Here is a 19328-nt window from a genome sequence, read left to right as displayed (position 1 = left end):
TGTTTTTAGGTGAGAAGATATATATGGTTATATGGTTTCCTTCCTTCTTTCCAGGGCTCTGAAAGGAGTTTTGCGTGTCGGCGTGTTGGCTAAAGGATTGCTGCTACGGGGTGATAGAAACGTCAGCCTGGTGCTGCTCTGCGCGGAGAAGCCGAGCAGGACATTGCTCACACGCATCGCTGAAAACCTTCCTAAACAGCTGGCGGTACGTGCTGACGTGAGAAGAGTTTTACGCTTTGCAGCCTTTCTTGACAATAAATATATTTTTTTCCCTGTTTAGCGTTTGTTGCCTAGGAGACAGACCACCGCTGCTGTCTAGCTTGTAAGCACTGCTCTGAAGCTGGTTGGGGTTGGGAACAAACTGTGCGCTCCAGCGAACCTTGCCAGCTCCAAAACAGCACTTACAAGCTCAATAGAAAAGCACTTGTAAGCACTGCACATGATCTATCTAGCAGCGGTGGTTGGTCTCCAAGGCAACGAATGTTGATTTCTCAAGAACGACTAGCAGTAAATTGCAGAATTGCTTTTATTTAAGAAACGCTATCCTTTCATACCCATGTTTTTAAAGATGGGAATAACCCTTTAAAACTCAAATCTTGTTGACAGTAGCTACTATGGCACCTACAGCGGGTGAAATAAGTATTGAACACGTCAGCAATTTTCTAAGCTAATATATTTCTAATGGTGCTATTGACATGAAATTCTCACCAGATCTCGGTAACAACCCATTCAATCCACACAGGCAAAAATTCAGACCATAGATGTCCATAAATTATGTGTAATAATGAGAAATGACACAGGAAAAAGGATTGAACACATTTGCTGAAATGTATTTAATACTTTGTACAAAAGCCTTTGTGAGTGATGAAGCTTCAAGATACCTCCTGTATGGAGAAACTAGTCCCAGACATTGCTCAGGTGTGATTTGGGCCCAGTCTTACACAGAAACACTCTTCAAATCGTGGGTTTTGGCAGTCATTGAGTATTACATATGCCGCATGCTGACGTCTCCCGTTCTCCTTCCTGCAGGTGATCAGCCCTGACAAGTACGAGGTGTCCAGCTCTGTTCCTGAGTCGGCCATCATTTTGAATTCTTGTGCAGAACCTAAAATGCAGGTCACCATAACCCTGACCTCCCCGGTCATCAGAGAGGAGAGCATGCGGGACGGAGGTTGGAAAAAACAATGTTGCTCTCATGATTGCTACATTTCCTCATTATATTATATTTTTGGGGGATAATATGTATTAGTTGAAGTCAAGCGCACACATGGTGTCATCTCTGCTCATGCGAGATGCAGATCCATAGTATCAGGGAGGGGGAGGGAGACGTGTTCGTTTTTGGATTTTTTTTTCTTGTCCCCATTAATTCGTAACTCTTCTTTACACTCGACCAAAACTTTAGGAAAGGTGGGAAACTTTTAGCATCTTTGATATGAAACGATGTGACACCAGTGTGGCGGTCCTAGTACATTGTGTAACACTCTGGAGACCTCCACAGGCCGGGAGCCCAGGAGCCGCATGGTCCGTGTCTGCCGTATGTTGGGTCTGTTGCTATGTAGGTCAGATAGAGCGACATTTTGTTTCCTTAGCTGGTGACGAGGTGACGAGCAAAGTGTTATATATCACTGCTGATAATAGAGGACTCATTACAGGTACAACCATAGAGCTGGTGCATTATGCCGCACAAGGACATTAGACTAAAGCCTGATTTCATCAGACAATTTCTGATCGATATTTATACAAAATAATCCCCTGAACACTTCTTGCACTTTTTGGTAGTGCATTTTGGTTTATACTAAGATGTATTTAAAGAGGACCTTTCTTGTTGAACTGGACACACGATGTAATAGTAGCTGCAGAGCAGAATAAATCTTAATTTATTTCTATTTTTTTTTAATTCCTCGTCTCTTGCGGAGACATTAGCAATAAAAGTATTTGGAACCTAATGAGTAAATTTTTAAGTCCAAGTGGGTGTTATGAGACAGTTTTCCCTGGGGGTGTGTACTTCTTCTCCCTGTATGATGCTAACCAATCAAAAGCAGGCAGCCACACTAACAGGAAATAAGAACACGCCCCCACCATAGCGTAGAGCAGTTTTCTCAGTGTGTGAGATGTAAGGATATAGCTCTGACATCCTGCATGAGTCTGTGTGGGGAGGAGGGCAGCACAGCTGAGTTTAGCCATGTCACATTACAAACTCTTCTATCAGCTCTCCTTATTACTTAGTGTTTCAGTAATTACACTTTTTTGAGGGGGGGGGGGATTTATAACACTGACTGAAACCCACTTTCAGTCTTGACTTAGGAGTCCAGGGGGGCGGAGTAAATGTCATCCTTCCCTGTGTGAGTATGCATGGAGAATAGTCATCAAGCATTGTCTAGCTCCGCCCACTGGACTCCTAAGCTATCAGGCACTGACTAGCTCCTCCCACTGGACGCTTAAGCCCAGAATGAGCAGAAATTTCAGACAAACACTACCTATAGATCTGCTCGATAGCACGATGCTGGCAGATCAGACGCTACGTTCAGGGAGTGTTGACTTGATCACGTAGTCTGTTGTGATCCCGCAGACTTTGCTCTAATGTCTATGGCGGCTCCGCACACAATTCTGTAGGAACGCTGAGCCCTGTAGTTCGCTAACGTACTCTGCACCCCATTCATTGCCACTGTTTTTAATTATTGCATGTTTTGATTGTGATAAAAAAAAAAAAAAAAAAAGGAAACAAAGGCGTCGTTTGTCTGACCTAGCGTGGATCAGGTGCTAAATTCTCCCGGGAGGTTTTCGGACAGACACCATGCAGATATTCTCCTCCAGATCCGCTTCAGTAAGGTTTTTTTTTTTTTTGCCGCGCTGTCACCTAATCTCAGGAAGGCTTTGTCTGGACGCCCATCACTCGGCCCGGGGGGTGGACTTGGCCCGGGGGTCATCTCTGCATGTGTTTGCTCCCACCTTGTATTATGGGAACACTGAAGTCTTGCCTATGAACTGATCTGATTTAACCCTCGCTGCTGTGCCTCCAGCAGCCGGTACATCTGTGTTCTTCCACTCTTATAGCTTTCCTTCTATAAAGCCTTGTAGCAGAGAATTACTCCTGCCAGGAATTGCTGCCAAGTCATCGGAAGGATTTTTGACCAAGGTTGTCTTAGCTCAGTGTCACACCAGCCTCGTCTCATCACATGGGGGGTTTGGTTGCATAGTGCAGGCATCTGCTTCTTCTCCCTCCCTCCTTCCTTCTTCAGTCGCAAGCAGTGCTCACACTATTTTCCCGTGACTGGATCCAGCAAGCGTTGCTTTCTGTCGACCGAGGACCAAGCTGCCAGAAATTCTCAGATTTAAGGGTTTCGGTTGCGGCCATTATTCACTACTAAATGCAACCGCGTAAACTCCCATTTTTTTTCTCCTTAACGTGAGCATGAAATAGTGTGGGCACGGCGGTCTCTCTCTATGATTAACCTCTTACCACCAGGGCTGTTTACAAATGGAGTAAAGTGATGTACATTTTTTTTTTTTTTTGCATGTTCTCCAGCTAATAATCAAATGATTTGCAAATATTACTGAAGTCTTAACGATATCCTTAAAAGGGGTTGTCTCAGCTTCTTCAATGGGAAAAATTGCAAAGTTCTTGTAGATACCAGCAACTATGCAATTTGCTTCAAAAATATTTTACGTTTTTATAGTTTACAGCTCATTGCCTAGGATAGTGGCCACCGCTGTGGTTTATCAGAGGTGGTCGGTTTCTTAGGCCAGAAGCGCAGCTGAGCCGTAGCTCTGTGCTCCTCCAATATTTCATTGGAGAGCGCTGAGTCCGGACCAGCAGCGCCGCCATGCCGCCTGAGCGATCTGTCAATCTTCAGGAGTTCACCGTTTCCTGGCAAGCAAAAGGCTGGAGGCAAGGGGGAGCAGTGCGCTCCTGAAGAACGATGATAGACAACCCTGGGAGTATAACGCTGACCATAGACATAAGATGGCTTTCTCATAAGCATGTCAGAGCGTCTTTGTCTCTCGTAAGGGAAGAGTATCGTGATCAGTCCCTAAATAAGGTCCCTCTGAGGTTTCCCACAGTTGTCCAAACACAGGAAGTCTCCCCAAAGCTTCCAGTCATCTGATGTCTATACAGAATTTGCAGATCATTCTATTATTTTTTGGAGGATATCATTTATTTTTATTTTTTTATGGGGGAAAAAAAAAAAGTTTGGAGTTCACCATTTTTTTTTGAGCCTTTAAGGGGTTGATCAAACCAATGTTAAAGGGATGCAGAAATCCAGGCTACATGGGTGGTCCGTGCAGAGGGAAACGATGGTGCTGGATTTCTGCATCCTCCCTGTCTTGTGGTCTCTGTTCTAGTGCATTGTGAACAACCATCCTTCCTGGGAAAACCTTAGCCGTACTCTGTAGACTAAAAAAAAGGACTCTGCACCCAGACCCATACGAGAAATCTGCCCTCAGGCGTCCCCACTCTCTATTGGTACTAGTAGTTCCACCGCGCCTCGGCTTCCTCTCACCCGCGGATGTTTCTCCTCTGAACGGCTTGTGTGACACTGTAGCTATATGGAAGGATGTGTCTTGCTCACCTGGTCAAACACCCGTCCCTCACTGCACTTCTGCCAATTCAATTCATTTTTAGATGTCACCTCGGTTATGGTGAAAGACCCACCGGACGTCTTGGACAGGCAAAAATGCCTTGACGCTCTGGCTGCTCTACGCCACGCTAAGTGGTTCCAGGTTCGCAACATCATTTTACTTTCTTCTTGTAGCCTTATGAGAGAATCGCACCATCAATGTTATAATCTGTCGCATAGTCAACACACGCGCTTTGTCCGTGATTATGTAAAGTACCGTGGAAAATAAAAAAATATATATATATAAGAATTTACATGACCAGAAAAACATGGACGGATGATTTTTGTAATGTTTTTCAACTCACATCCTGTTACTTTATTTTTTTTTTATTATTATTTTTATTATTATTTTTATATTTTTTTTTTTCCTACATTTTTATTTTATTTAATTTCTTTTTTTCTGGTCATTGAGTCGTCATTATGCACAGACTGACTCGTTATATTTAGTGTGTCCCACCCATCATAAACTGTGCTGTGAATCTGTAATATTCCATAAGGCTGCATAGTATCTTTGCTTAACCAATTACATACGTGTTAGCTGCTTCCTGTTTAGCTTTTACAATGTTCTTCCGGTTTCCAGAGTAGGAAGTGAAAGGTACCGCGAACCCGTTTGGGATTGTGACTTTGCTTCCCGGCAAAATCACAGCAAAGAACCAAACAGATTCCCGGCAGCCTTCCAGTCCCTACCTGTGTTTTTATTTATTTATTTAATTTTTTTCATTTATTTATTTTTTTTATTTTTATTTTTTTATATATTTTATTTTCTCTCACTTTAATGAAATTCCCTTTTTTGTATTGTCTACAAGGCTCACACGCGAAATGTACAGGAGATGACAAAGTGTTTTTTTATTTAGACATAATGTCGAAAATGCCATCCAGATTGGCAGCTCATGATTTGGGCTCCCAAGTGCGATGGTATTTTTTATTTTTTTTTTTAACTAAAGTGAGAATATAAGTAATTTTGCTTTTGTTGTTGCACACAAGGCTAGAGCGAACGGACTGCAGTCCTGTGTCATTATCATCCGTATCCTGCGGGACTTGTGCCAGCGCGTGCCCACGTGGTCCGATTTTCCCAGCTGGGTACGTATCCTGTTCTGATTGCCCAATTGTATCATGAGATCGTAGATCTAAAATCCTCTACAACTAAAGGAGTCTATTTGTAGTGAATTTTAACATTTGATCCGCAGCGTCACACAATACCGGGTAAGTACCATATTTTTCAGACCATAAGATGCCCCCCAGGTTCAGGCAGCAGAAAATGAGAAAAAAAAAAAAAAAAAAACTTTTTCCTATTAATTAAAACTTACCTTAGTGGTGTAAAGTGGAGGGTTCGTTATCACTAATTTTAATGTACTAGGTTAGAATAGAGAGGTAATAAATATACTGCTAGTGTCTCTCTGCAGGGTTATACACACAACACAGCTCTGCTACATACACATAGACATACACAGCTCTGCTACATGCCTATAAAGACATAAACGCCTCTGCTACATGCCCACATAAACATACACTCTGCTCTGCTACATGCCCACATAAACATACACTCTGCTCTGCTACATGCCCACATAAACATGCACTCGGCTCTACTACATGCCCACATAAACATACACTCTGCTCTGCTACATGCCCACATAAACATACACTCTGCTCTGCTACATGCCCACATAAACATACACTCTGCTCTGCGACATGCCCACATAAACATGCACTCTGCTCTGCTACATGCCCACATAAACATGCACTCGGCTCTGCTACATGCCCACATAAACATGCACTCGGCTCTGCTACATGCCCACATAAACATGCACTCGGCTCTGCTACATGCCCACATAAACATGCACTCTGCTCTGCTACATGTCCACATAAACATGCACTCGGCTCTGCTACATGCCCACATAAACATGCACTCGGCTCTGCTACATGCCCACATAAACATACACTCTGCTCTGCTACATGCCCACATAAACATACACTCTGCTCTGCTACATGCCCACATAAACATGCACTCGGCTCTGCTACATGCCCACATAAACATGCACTCTGCTCTGCTACATGCCCACATAAACATGCACTCTGCTCTACTACATGCCCACATAAACATACACTCTGCTCTACTACATGCCCACATAAACATACACTCTGCTCTGCTACATGCCCACATAAAGATACACTCTGCTCTGCTACATGCCCACATAAACATGCACTCGGCTCTGCTACATGCCCACATAAACATGCACTCGGCTCTGCTACATGCCCACATAAACATACACTCGGCTCTGCTACATGCCCACATAAACATACACTCGGCTCTGCTACATGCCCATATACAGTGGTGGCCAAAAGTATTGGCACCCCTGCAATACTGTCAGATAATACTCAGTTTCTTCCTGAAAATGATTGTAATCACAAATTCTTTGGTATTATTCTCTTCATTTAATTTGTCTTCAATGAAAAAAAACCAAAAAGAATTGTCCTAAAGCCAAATTGGATATAATTCCACACCAAACCTAAAAAAGGGGGTGGACAAAAGTATTGGCACTGTTTGAAAAATCATGTGATGCTTCTCTAATTCGTGTAATTAACAGCACCTGTAACTTACCTGTGGCACCTAACAGGTGTTGGCAATAACTAAATCACACTTGCAGCCAGTTAACATGGATTAAAGTTGACTCAACCTCTGTCGTGTGTCCTTGTGTGGACCACATTGAGCATGGAGAAAAGAAAGAAGACCAAAGAACTGTCTGAGGACTTGAGAAACCAAATTGTGAGGAAGCATGAGCAATCTCAAGGCTACAAGTCCATCTCCAAAGACCTGAATGTTCCTGTGTCTTCCGTGCTCAGTGTCATCAAGAAGTGTAAAGCCCATGGCACTGTGGCTAACCTCCCTAGATGTGGACGGAAAAGAAAAATTGACGAGAGATTTCAACGCAAGATTGTGCGGATGGTGGATAAAGAACCTCGACTAACATCCAAACAAGTTCAAGCTGCCCTGCAGTCCGAGGGTACAACAGTGTCAACCCGTACTATCCGTCGGCGTCTGAATGAAAAGGGACTGTATGGTAGGATACCCAGGAAGACCCCACTTCTTACCCCCAGACATAAAAAAGCCAGGCTGGAGTTTGCCAAAACTTACCTGAGAAAGCCTAAAACGTTTTGGAAGAATGTTCTCTGGTCAGATGAGACATAAGTAGAGCTTTTTGGGAAAAAGCATCAACATAGAGTGTACAGGAAAAAAAAAAGAGGCATTCAAAGAAAAGAACACGGTCCCTACAGTCAAACATGGCGGAGGTCCCCTGATGTTTTGGGGTTGCTTTGCTGCCTCTGGCACTGGACTGCTTGACCGTGTGCATGGCATTATGAAGTCTGAAGACTACCAACAAATTTTGCAGCATAATGTAGGGCCCATTGTGAGAAAGCTGGGTCTCCCTCAGAGGTCATGGGTCTTCCAGCAGGACAATGACCCAAAACACACTTCCAAAAGCACTATAAAATGGTTTGAGAGAAAGCACTGGAGACTTCTAAGGTGGCCAGCAATGAGTCCAGACCTGAATCCCATAGAACACCTGTGGAGAGATCTCAAAATGGCAGTTTGGAGAAGGCACCCTTCAAATATCAGGGACCTGGAGCAGTTTGCCAACGAAGAATGGTCTACAATTCCAGCAGAGCATTGTAAGAAACTCATTGATCGTTACCGGCAGCGGTTGTTCGCAGTTATTTTGGCTAAAGGTTGTGCAACCAAGTATTAGGCTGAGGGTGCCAATACTTTTGTCTGGCCCATTTTTGGAGTTTTGTGTGAAATGATCAATGATTTGATTTTTGCTTCATTCTCTTTTGTGTTTTTTCCTTGCAAGCAAATTAAATGAAGACAATAATACCAAAGAATTTGTGATTGCAATCATTTTCAGGAAGAAACGGAGTATTATCTGACAGAATTGCAGGGGTGCCAATACTTTTGGCCACCACTGTAGACACGCACACTGCTCTCTGCTACATGCCCATATAGACACGCACACTGCTCTCTGCTACATGCCCGTATAGACACGCACACAGCTCTCTGCTACATGCCCGTATAGACACGCACACTCCTCTCTGCTACATGCCCGTATAGACACGCACACTCCTCTCTGCTACATGCCCGTATAGACACGCACACAGCTCTCTGCTACATGCCCGTATAGACACGCACACAGCTCTCTGCTACATGCCCGTATAGACACGCACACTGCTCTCTGCTACATGCCCGTATAGACACGCACACAGCTCTCTGCTACATGCCCATATAGACACCCACACTGCTCTCTGCTACATGCCCATATAGACACGCACACTGCTCTCTGCTACATGCCCATATAGACACGCACACTGCTCTCTGCTACATGCCCGTATAGACACGCACACTGCTCTCTGCTACATGCCCATATAGACACGCACACTGCTCTCTGCTACATGCCCGTATAGACGCCCACACTGCTCTCTGCTACATGCCCGTATAGACGCGCACACTGCTCTCTGCTACATGCCCGTATAGACGCGCACACTGCTCTCTGCTACATGCCCATAGACGCGCACACTGCTCTCTGCTACATGCCCATATAGACACGCACACTGCTCTCTGCTACATGCCCATATAGACACGCACACTGCTCTCTGCTACATGCCCGTATAGACACGCACACTGCTCTCTGCTACATGCCCGTATAGACACGCACACTGCTCTCTGCTACATGCCCGTATAGACACGCACACTGCTCTCTGCTACATGCCCGTATAGACGCGCACACTGCTCTCTGCTACATGCCCATATAGACGCGCACACTGCTCTCTGCTACATGCCCGTATAGACGCGCACACTGCTCTCTGCTACATGCCCGTATAGACGCGCACACTGCTCTCTGCTACATGCCCGTATAGACGCCCACACTGCTCTCTGCTACATGCCCGTATAGACGCCCACACTGCTCTCTGCTACATGCCCGTATAGACGCCCACACTGCTCTCTGCTACATGCCCGTATAGACGCCCACACTGCTCTCTGCTACATGCCCGTATAGACGCCCACACTGCTCTCTGCTACATGCCCGTATAGACGCCCACACTGCTCTCTGCTACATGCCCGTATAGACGCCCACACTGCTCTCTGCTACATGCCCGTATAGACGCCCACACTGCTCTCTGCTACATGCCCGTATAGACGCGCACACTGCTCTCTGCTACATGCCCGTATAGACGCGCACACTGCTCTCTGCTACATGCCCATAGACGCGCACACTGCTCTCTGCTACATGCCCATATAGACACGCACACTGCTCTCTGCTACATGCCTGTATAGACGTGCACACTGCTCTCTGCTACATACCCGTATAGACACGCACACTGCTCTCTGCTACATGCCCGTATAGACACGCACACTGCTCTCTGCTACATGCCCGTATAGACACGCACACTGCTCTCTGCTACATGCCCGTATAGACACGCACACTGCTCTCTGCTACATGCCCGTATAGACACGCACACGGCTCTGCTACATGCCCGTATAGACACCCACACTGCTCTCTGCTACATGCCCATATAGACACGCACACTGCTCTCTGCTACATGCCCATATAGACACGCACACTGCTCTCTGCTACATGCCCGTATAGACACGCACACTGCTCTCTGCTACCGTATAGACACGCACACTGCTCTCTGCTACATGCCCGTATAGACACGCACACTGCTCTCTGCTACATGCCCGTATAGACACGCACACTGCTCTCTGCTACATGCCCGTATAGACACGCACACTGCTCTCTGCTACATGCCCGTATAGACGCGCACACTGCTCTCTGCTACATGCCCGTATAGACGCGCACACTGCTCTCTGCTACATGCCCGTATAGACGCCCACACTGCTCTCTGCTACATGCCCGTATAGACGCCCACACTGCTCTCTGCTACATGCCCGTATAGACGCCCACACTGCTCTCTGCTACATGCCCGTATAGACGCCCACACTGCTCTCTGCTACATGCCCGTATAGACACGCACACTGCTCTCTGCTACATGCCCATAGACGCGCACACTGCTCTCTGCTACATGCCCATATAGACACGCACACTGCTCTCTGCTACATGCCTGTATAGACACGCACACTGCTCTCTGCTACATGCCCATAGACGCGCACACTGCTCTCTGCTACATACCCGTATAGACACGCACACTGCTCTCTGCTACATGCCCGTATAGACACGCACACGGCTCTGCTACATGCCCGTATAGACACGCACACGGCTCTGCTACATGCCCGTATAGACACGCACACGGCTCTGCTACATGCCCGTATAGACACGCACACGGCTCTGCTACATGCCCGTATAGACACGCACAGTATACATTACCACATCTTGCAGTTCCTGTTCTGGACTCCACGGAGGCTGCCGGAGTTGAGCATTTGCAGGAGGAGAGGGCCGCTCTCTGTGATCTGGGAGGACACGGTGTCCGCATTCTCCACCACAGGGAGCTGCCTCTGGACTATTAGTCACACACACACTTTTTAACAAGAGTTTTTCTTGTTAAAAAATATGGTAGATGAGATTTCATCCAATCTCCTCTACACATTACAGATATTTTCTGCTCGGAAGTTGACCTGCGATGCAATTTTACTTTTTATTTTTTGTTAATTTGCAGCGTGTGGATTTTATGCTTTGCAATGGAAAAGGTGAAGACTGCACAAATCCACATGTAAGGCTGTGTTCACACGATGCGTATTTCATGCGTTTCCGCGGCGTTTTTGCAGTTGCGGAAACGCCGCGGAAACGCATGAAAAACGCATGGTAGAAGGGAAGCAATGTTCCCCAATGGAAATCCGCATGTGCTGTGCCCATGATGCGGATTTTTCCGCAGCGTTAACGCTGCGGTCAAAAATCCGCAGCATGTCAATTAATTTTGCGGAAAATTTTTGACTTGCATTAGAACGCGCCAATTCCGCAAGACAGCATTTGTACTTGCGTAATTGGTGCGTTCTAATGTGCGGATGGTACCCGGGTGTGGAGGAGAGGAGAGTCTCATCCACACCCAGGTACCATTAAAAAAGCTGTAAAAGAAGAATAAAATAAAAAATAAATGTATTCTTACCTTCTGTCGGCCCGCGCAGCGCTCCTGCTTGGTTCCCGGCACTTGCAGTGAGTTGTAGGACCTGCGGTGACGTCAGAGTCATGTGACGGGTCACGTGACGCTGACGTCGGCAGGTCTTTCAATTCAAAGTTGCCGGCGAGGGAGAACAGATTGAGCAGGACAGCGCGGGCCATCAGAGGTAAGTATATACACTCTCTCGGTTCACACTGTATAAATCCATGCTGTTTGCATGGATTTATATAGTGTGACCTAGTTATCAAGCACTTTCCAGGTGATGCTAACATCGCCTGGAAAGCGCTTGTCAATCTGCATGCGGAAACGCATGTGAATCTGCATGTGGATCCGCATGTATTCTGCAGGAAAAACGCATGCACAATCTGCATGCGTTTTTTCTGCCAGGGAGATGCAGAAATGATGCAGAAATTTTCTGCTTCATTTCTGCATCGTGTGCACATACCCTCAGTTGTGCACAATTTACAGCACATAAACTACAGACATCATCCCGAAAAAAATCCAACCAAATGTGCAACATGTGAACTTACTCTTAAAATAGGAGTCTGGCTATGTCAGATGTGCTTTTTTATTTTCCTGTGCCAAAAACGTTGGGTTTTTACCAGCAAGTGACTGAGATTTCCGATAATCTTGTGCGCACTTGTTTTTTTCCCTGTTTTTTGGAGCTGCCGGGCGTTTTTGAAATCCACATCATGTCAATTATATCAGCGTTTTCACCCATACTGATTGATGGAAAGAAACGCGTCAAATACGCACATATTCATGCAGTCTATTTCCTGCCAAAACTGTTTTTGCTGCATGTGTGAACACAGCCAAAGTCTACGCGAGTGATTTGGAACTTTGTATTAAAAAAAAAAAAAAAAAAAACATTTTAACCCTTTCATGCTGCAGCCATTTTCCTTTTTTTTTTTTTTTTTCTCTTCTCCCCTTCTTCCAAGAGCCAGAACATTTTTTATTTTTCCATCCATATACCCATAGGAGGGCTTTTTTTTTCTCCAAGAAGAGTTGTACTTTTGATTGACACCATTGATTTTACCGTACAGTATACTGGAAAGCGGGGAAGAAATTCAAAGGGTGGTGAAATTGCAAAAGAAGTGCAATTCCACAATTGTGTTTTTTTTATTTGCTATATTCACTCTATGATAAAACTGACCCGGCAATATGATTTTCTAGGTCATTACTAGTACGCAGATACCAAACATGTATAGGTTTTTTTAATGAAAAAAAATTTTGGAAATTTTGCAAAAAATAAAAAAATAAAATTAGCTTTTATCTCCATTTTCCGAGACCCGTAACATTTTCATTTTTCGGATTCTAGGGCTGTGTGAGGGCTTATTTTTTGCTCCCTGAGCTGACATTTTTAGTGATACCATTTTGGCTTAGATACGGTGTTTTGAACACCCGTTATTGCATTTTATTACAAGGTTGCAGTGGCCCAAAAAAAAAAATAATTCTGTCGTTTAGAATTTTTTCTTATGTTATCGCTTTCTATTAATTTATTTCATATTTTTATCAGACTTTTACATATTAACATTTTTTCTCACATTTTACTGTATTTAATAATCCCCTTAGGGGCACTTGAAGCTGTGATCATCTGAGCGCTTGTGCTGCACATAACAGGGCTGCAGCACCGCAGCGTATAAAGAAAATCACTATCTCCTATGAGTACTGGCTTTCACATGAGTATCGTAATGACAGGCACGGGGGTCTTCAGCTGTCATGGCAGCCCATTGGCGCCCCAATCACATCACGGGCTCACCGATGGGCACATGGTATGACACGATCCCCTGCTGGCGCATGGTAAATACTACTGTCAGATTGACAGCGGCATTTAACAGGTTAACAATCGCGGGCGCAGCACCGCTCCATCCGCAGCTGTTAAAGGCACATGATGGCTGATTAAATCAGCCATCATCTGCCGTGAAAGATGGGAAATATTTTATTTATTTCATTATTTGTTAATCCCGGGAAAGTAACTTTTTCTCTATGAAAATAAACACCAGTTTTTTGCCTTTCTTAAAAATAAAAAGTTTTACAAGCAACTGAGGACCAATCTCCGCGTTTCTCTTCTGACGGGGGTGGCCGGTAGTTCTGACCGGTGGTGATCTGTCTTACAGGCCCTGGAGTTGCTGGTGGAGAAGGCAATAAGCAGCTCGTCAGGCCCCCAGAGCCCCGGGGACGCTTTGAGGAGAGTCTTTGAGTGCATTTCCTCTGGCATGATTTTAAAGGGTAGGTAATTCAGAGGAAACACAAAATAAATGACATTTTGGAACATGCAGAACATCAGCGCCATCTCTGATACATGTGTGCTTTTTAAAAAAGAACTGCATTTTAACCCGTTCGCCCCTTTTTGGCAGGTGGGCCCGGTTTACTTGACCCCTGTGAAAAAGAAGCGTATGACACTTTAGCTACTATGACGGACCAGCAAAGGGAGGACATCACCTCCAGTGCACAGGTAACGTTTCCTCACGGGGCAGAGGGTTACCAGCTTATTTGACGTTCTCTTTATATAGTCGGCCCTTTAAGATATTACAGTGCGTAGGTCATTAAATTTGGATTGACGGGGTCCGGTGCTCCTCTGATCAGCTGTTCTCTGTCCAGGCTGCATGGATGTAGAGAAATCCAGGGCACCAGACATCCCCATTTTGGTAACTTTATTACTACAGAAAAATCACAACGTTTCGTATGTGCACGGCCTTTATCAAGCCATAAAAAAGGAGAGCTATGCTTGATATGCTTATGGCTTAAGTCCCTGCATGGCTGAAACAATGTACTATTAAAGTTACAAAAAAGAGGACATTTGGTTCCTGGATTTCTCTGTATTTCTACAACCTTGTGTGCGCGGACTACAGGGTGGTGCGCGGACTACAGGGTGGTGCGCGGGACTCGCCTATTGCAAGTATGAATGTACATAGAGTCTACACCACAGCTCCGTATGCTCTGTAATGACCTCTCCCAGATACCGCAGCTCCTCTGCCATTCACTTTAATAAGAGCAAAGCTGTAGTACCCAAAATAGCCACCAAACAGTAACTGCGCTATTCTGACTACTTCCGGCCGAGGTGTTTAGAGTCGCCTTCTGCTTTTAAAACCTCCAGCCCGCTCCCCCGGTGATTCATTTTCTTCTGTCTTGTCCTGCTGTGTAGTAAGTGCTGCATTTCTTGTCGCCCCGCAGTTTGCCCTCAGGCTACTCGCCTTCCGACAAATCTACAAGGTGCTGGGCATGGATCCGCTGTCGCAGACAAACCAGCGCTTCAACATCCACAGCAACCGCAAGAGAAGACGAGACAGTGACGGAGTGGACAGCTTTGAGGCCGAGGGCAAGAAAGATAAAAAAGATTACGATAACTTCTAAAGGAGCGCGAGGGGCCGGTGGGCGTCCGTCTCCAGGAGAAACACATTTCCACTTACAGAGATGTTTCATCCCCATCTGCCGCAGGGTTACATGTCCTGATGGCCGCCGCATCATGTGCTAACCCTGCTCCAGACCCCGATGCTTCATCTCCGGAGTTTGTTAATAGGTTAAATATTTGTATAGTCGTTAAAACGGAAGCGTTCCTTTCCCCTGCCTCCATAGTGCCGCTGTCCGCCTGCCGGGGGCATGCTCGCATCGCTCCTCAGCGTGCTCGCGTCGCTCCCCGGCACGTGGCCAGTTCCACCATCCCGCACTCAGCGTTGGGTGACGTCTCCTCATAGGCAGTAGTTGTATTTAATTTCCGGCCGTGTTTTGTGTTGCATCGTGTGAATTAGGCAGGGGAGAGCCTCCCTTAGGTGTAAGTTACATGAGTTAGATATGGCATGAGCCCTCACTAATTTCATCTTCGTTCTTGTAAATTGATCCACATGGATGTGTTGTGTGAAGACTAAAATGCATTTTTAATTTTAATTATTTCCCCCCCCCCCCCTTGCAATTTTCAGCGCTCGAAAGTTAAAGTCTCTGGAAATCTCGTGGCATTTGTCTCAATGGGTTAAATATATATATAATTGTAACTAGGGCAGCTTTTTCTTTTTGCCTTTTTGTTGTGCTAATCTATAACCATACTGCTCTTCTTTTATTTTTCCTTTCTCCCCAGCATCGGACTCTGCCGCGTTGCATGATTATCATTTTTTTTATTTTATTTTATGTTTGCTTTTATGACATTAAATCCGTTTGCAAACTATTCTCATTTTGATTTATAACAAAACCTGACACGAACTAGGACAAGAAAATGCAGAGGTCTGCAAGCTGTGGCTGTGATATTAAAACTCTCAGCATGCTGGGTGTACTGGGAGTTGTAGTTTCACAGCAGCTGTAAAGAAAGCCACAGGTTGAAGGGCCGTGATTTAGAGGAGGGGGTTCCTAGTTGGGGGGCAGATATTAGGCGGGCTTAAGGCGACGCAGGTGGGTAATACCTCCAGAAACAATCCCCAAATACTACATGCATCCTGCGGACAGGTTTGTGGTCAGTAGTTTTACCAAGTAGCACATAAAACCCTCAGACAGGGGTGGCGCTGTTGGTTGTCTAATAGTATAAAACCCCCTTTAAATATTTGTACTATTTGCCAATTAAAGCTTTAATGTGATACTATATTGCTGAGTGATCTAACTGAGAATCGATCAGTGAGCTCATTTTGATGGGGAAAGTGTACAAGTCTTGAAGCACTTTCAGAAGTCTGTGATCATCAGTCCGATCTCAGATCGCAATGCACGGACTGGACAAGTCTCCCGACCCGAGCGCGATCGCTTCATAGCTCACTTTGGGAGATGTGCGGCCAGTCCGTCCATTGTGATCTGAGATCGGACCGATAATCACGGATTTCTTAAAGAGCCCTTATTTTGTATACAGACTGTCCATAGCTCTCCTGACCCGAGGCCAGCCGCCTTATAGTCCTCACTGGGGCTTTAGTTTGGGTCGTTGGACGCGGCCGTCGCTTTATATATTACTTACATGTGAATGCAGCCTTCTCTTCGCTCCTGTTGGTTTTTGATCACAAAGTTCAGCTCAACTTTCATGTGGTCATAAGTCAGTGGATGAAGGCTCAGAGAATGGGAGATAAGAGCCGTAAACTCTCCTGTCAGAGAGAGCTCGCTGATGGAGCCTCAGCTTCCTCACGAACTTTGCAGACATTTCACCCGTTTTCAATCCAAACTGTAAATTGTGCAGAAAGTCCGCACCTGAATCCTCAGCATTTGTGACTCAGTGGGCATTTACCCTTCAGTGGTGGTCTTCAACCTGTGGTTCTTCAACTGCTGCAGAACTACAGCTCCCAGCATGCCTTGGTAGCCCAAGTCTGTCAGCATATGGGAGGGAGTTGTAGTTTTTCAACAGCTCGATGATCTGAGGGGGGAGTTTCTAGTGCAAAGATTGATCCAGGTACCACCAGTCGCCTGACTGTCACCCGTAGAATATTCCCGGGGCTTCTATCCTCTGAAGAAGGGTCTGGTCAGGTCCGTTTCCCCCCGCTCCTGGGTGATGTACTGTGGGGGGCTTCTATCCTCTGAAGAAGGGTCTGGTCAGGTCCAGCCCCCGCTCTTGTATGATGTATTGCGGGGGGCTTCCATCCTCTGAATAAAGGTCCGGCCCCCGCTCTTGGGTGATGTATTGCGGGGGGCTTCCATCCTCTGAATAAAGGTCCGGCCCCCGCTCTTGGGTGATGTACTGCGGGGGGGCTTCCATCCTCTGAATAAAGGTCCGGCCCCCGCTCTTGGGTGATGTATTGCGGGGGGCTTCCTGCTTATGTGAACTCTGCCAATAAAATCATTTGTTGTCAGCACTGCAGTGAAATAAAATTGGAAGTTGACGATGTTGAGTTTACGTCTTGTGTGCACATGTGATTATTTATTTTTCTGAGAAAGATGGGGGGAAAAAGGCTGACTCCTCCCCGAAGCAGCGCCACACTTGTCTACAGGTCGTGTGTGGTATTGCACCTCCACACTAGTCACTTTAGTTAGGCTGGGCTGCAATACTAGATGTAACCTCTGGTTAAATAAAAAAAAAAGTCTCTGTATCTATAATCCTGTACAACCCCTGTAACATGCAGACAGTCTGCTGTATAGCAGATGAACCTTCAGACTGAACCAACATCTGCTGCCATTGTCACCCTCCATAATGCAACTTATTATGGTGGGTGTATGGGGTGGGCTCAGGAGCTCCTCATAAGGCAGGTGCCAGCTGTGCTGTACAGCCAACAGCAGCTACCAGAGTGCGCTCCAGTCACTGCTATGTAACCACCTAGATCCTACCATCAGATTAACAGTGATCCAGTCTCGCAAAACAGTATAAAATACAGATACGTCTTATGGATCCGTGAGAGCTTCTGGCGGAGGAGAATGCAGCAGGAAATCTGGACAGGTCTGCAATACTCGTTGCTTCTCCTGGGGTCTGGCAGTGATATTCAGTAGATGAGATGTTATGAGGGGGTCTGGCAGGGCCCTCACTCCTCCCTCTGCTGGTAAGATGCAAATAAACCCCAATTTTGTCCCTAATTTCTACTCGGGTCATATTGTCCGACAGGAACCTCCTAGAGAAACAATATGGCCGTCAATTATAATTTTTATGGCTGTGTAGTTCTCCAAAAAAATAAAAATACAAAGTGAATAAAATGTGATATGTGCCCCCCAAATTTTTTCAATTTTAACTACTGCTCACCATGCAAAAGAGCGATCCCGCCATAAAAAGTTTGTCTCTAAGAAAAGGGCGATCACAAACCAAATTTGTTTTCTTACAAAGTTCAGAATTATTTTAAATCAGTAAATAATTTTACAAAGCAAATTATGAAAGTTTGGTATTGCCGTAATCGTGCAGACGTGAAGAATCTCCTATAATGAACACCATGAAACAATAGTGCAATTATGGGGGGGATGTCACAGCTCTTGGATTTTCTTTCTCATGTTCCAGTATATTACATGGTAAAATTAACAGTGTTGCTCGAAACTACAACTCATCATAAAAGGAAAACAAGCTGTCATATGGAAGAAGTGGAGAGGAAAACAAGGTGGTTAAAACACGAAACCCATCCACATGTATACAATTTTGAGGATTCACTGATCCTTTCCGGACACATTGCAAAAAAAATAATCACAAGAAGATAACAATGCAGAGCAATGACCACAAATATAGTAAAACGCCAGAATTCACAGGTGTCCGCCAGTTCTACAGCTACACAGTCATGGGGGCCCCTTAAAGCTTAGACGATAGTGAGCTGGGCTAATGTGTATGGGGGCCCCCTACACATAATGTCGGAGAGATAAGGATCCTTTCGATGAATTCCGACTCACGGAGAATCATCCTAAGGGTGCTCAGGAAAGGAAATACCCCATGTGGAGGAAACCTCTAGGGAACCATGACTGAAGGATTGCCCTTCCATTGGGCTTAGAAGGGTTTAGCAAATTTAGCTGTTTAAATACATAATAGAATCATACATGGAATAAGATGTATAACAGTTAATACAATAAGACATGCATCACCATACAAGTAAAGCTGAAATAACTTTAGAAGATGTGTCTGATTTTGGAATGTAGATCCTTTTGTTCTTGGCAAAATAAATAATCCGCCAGAGGAGATCGACAGCGGCTCTCATGGAGAACACAGGAATGCCGAGC

General features: G+C 45.4%; 1 protein-coding gene across 6 annotated transcripts in view; it reads left to right on the top strand.

Moving 5' to 3' along the window:
• Positions 1 to 17541, top strand: part of ZFR (zinc finger RNA binding protein) — a 51445-nt gene extending 33904 nt beyond the window's left edge. For 5 of the 6 annotated variants that reach the window (XM_073681429.1, XM_073681425.1, XM_073681415.1 and 2 more), the window contains exons 15-21: positions 55 to 205; positions 1030 to 1171; positions 4625 to 4722; positions 5604 to 5699; positions 13865 to 13976; positions 14105 to 14202; positions 14922 to 17541. In XM_073681429.1, coding sequence (XP_073537530.1) covers positions 55 to 205; positions 1030 to 1171; positions 4625 to 4722; positions 5604 to 5699; positions 13865 to 13976; positions 14105 to 14202; positions 14922 to 15101 — 877 coding nt within the window. In that variant the 3' untranslated portion in view covers positions 15102 to 17541. Of the gene's footprint in view, positions 1 to 54; positions 206 to 1029; positions 1172 to 4624; positions 4723 to 5603; positions 5700 to 13864; positions 13977 to 14104; positions 14203 to 14921 lie in introns of those variants that run through there. The other variant, XM_073681434.1, reaches the window with a different exon arrangement.
• The last annotated feature ends 1787 nt before the right edge of the window (positions 17542 to 19328 follow it).

The sequence above is a fragment of the Phyllobates terribilis genome, unplaced genomic scaffold (assembly GCF_046119375.1).
Source record: "Phyllobates terribilis strain yellow unplaced genomic scaffold, ASM4611937v1 Scaffold_1__5_contigs__length_1240528914, whole genome shotgun sequence".
Classification (NCBI taxonomy): Eukaryota; Metazoa; Chordata; class Amphibia; order Anura; family Dendrobatidae; genus Phyllobates; species Phyllobates terribilis.
The sequence above is the reverse complement of the archived record's forward strand: the minus strand, read 5'-3'. Positions and strand labels throughout refer to the sequence as shown.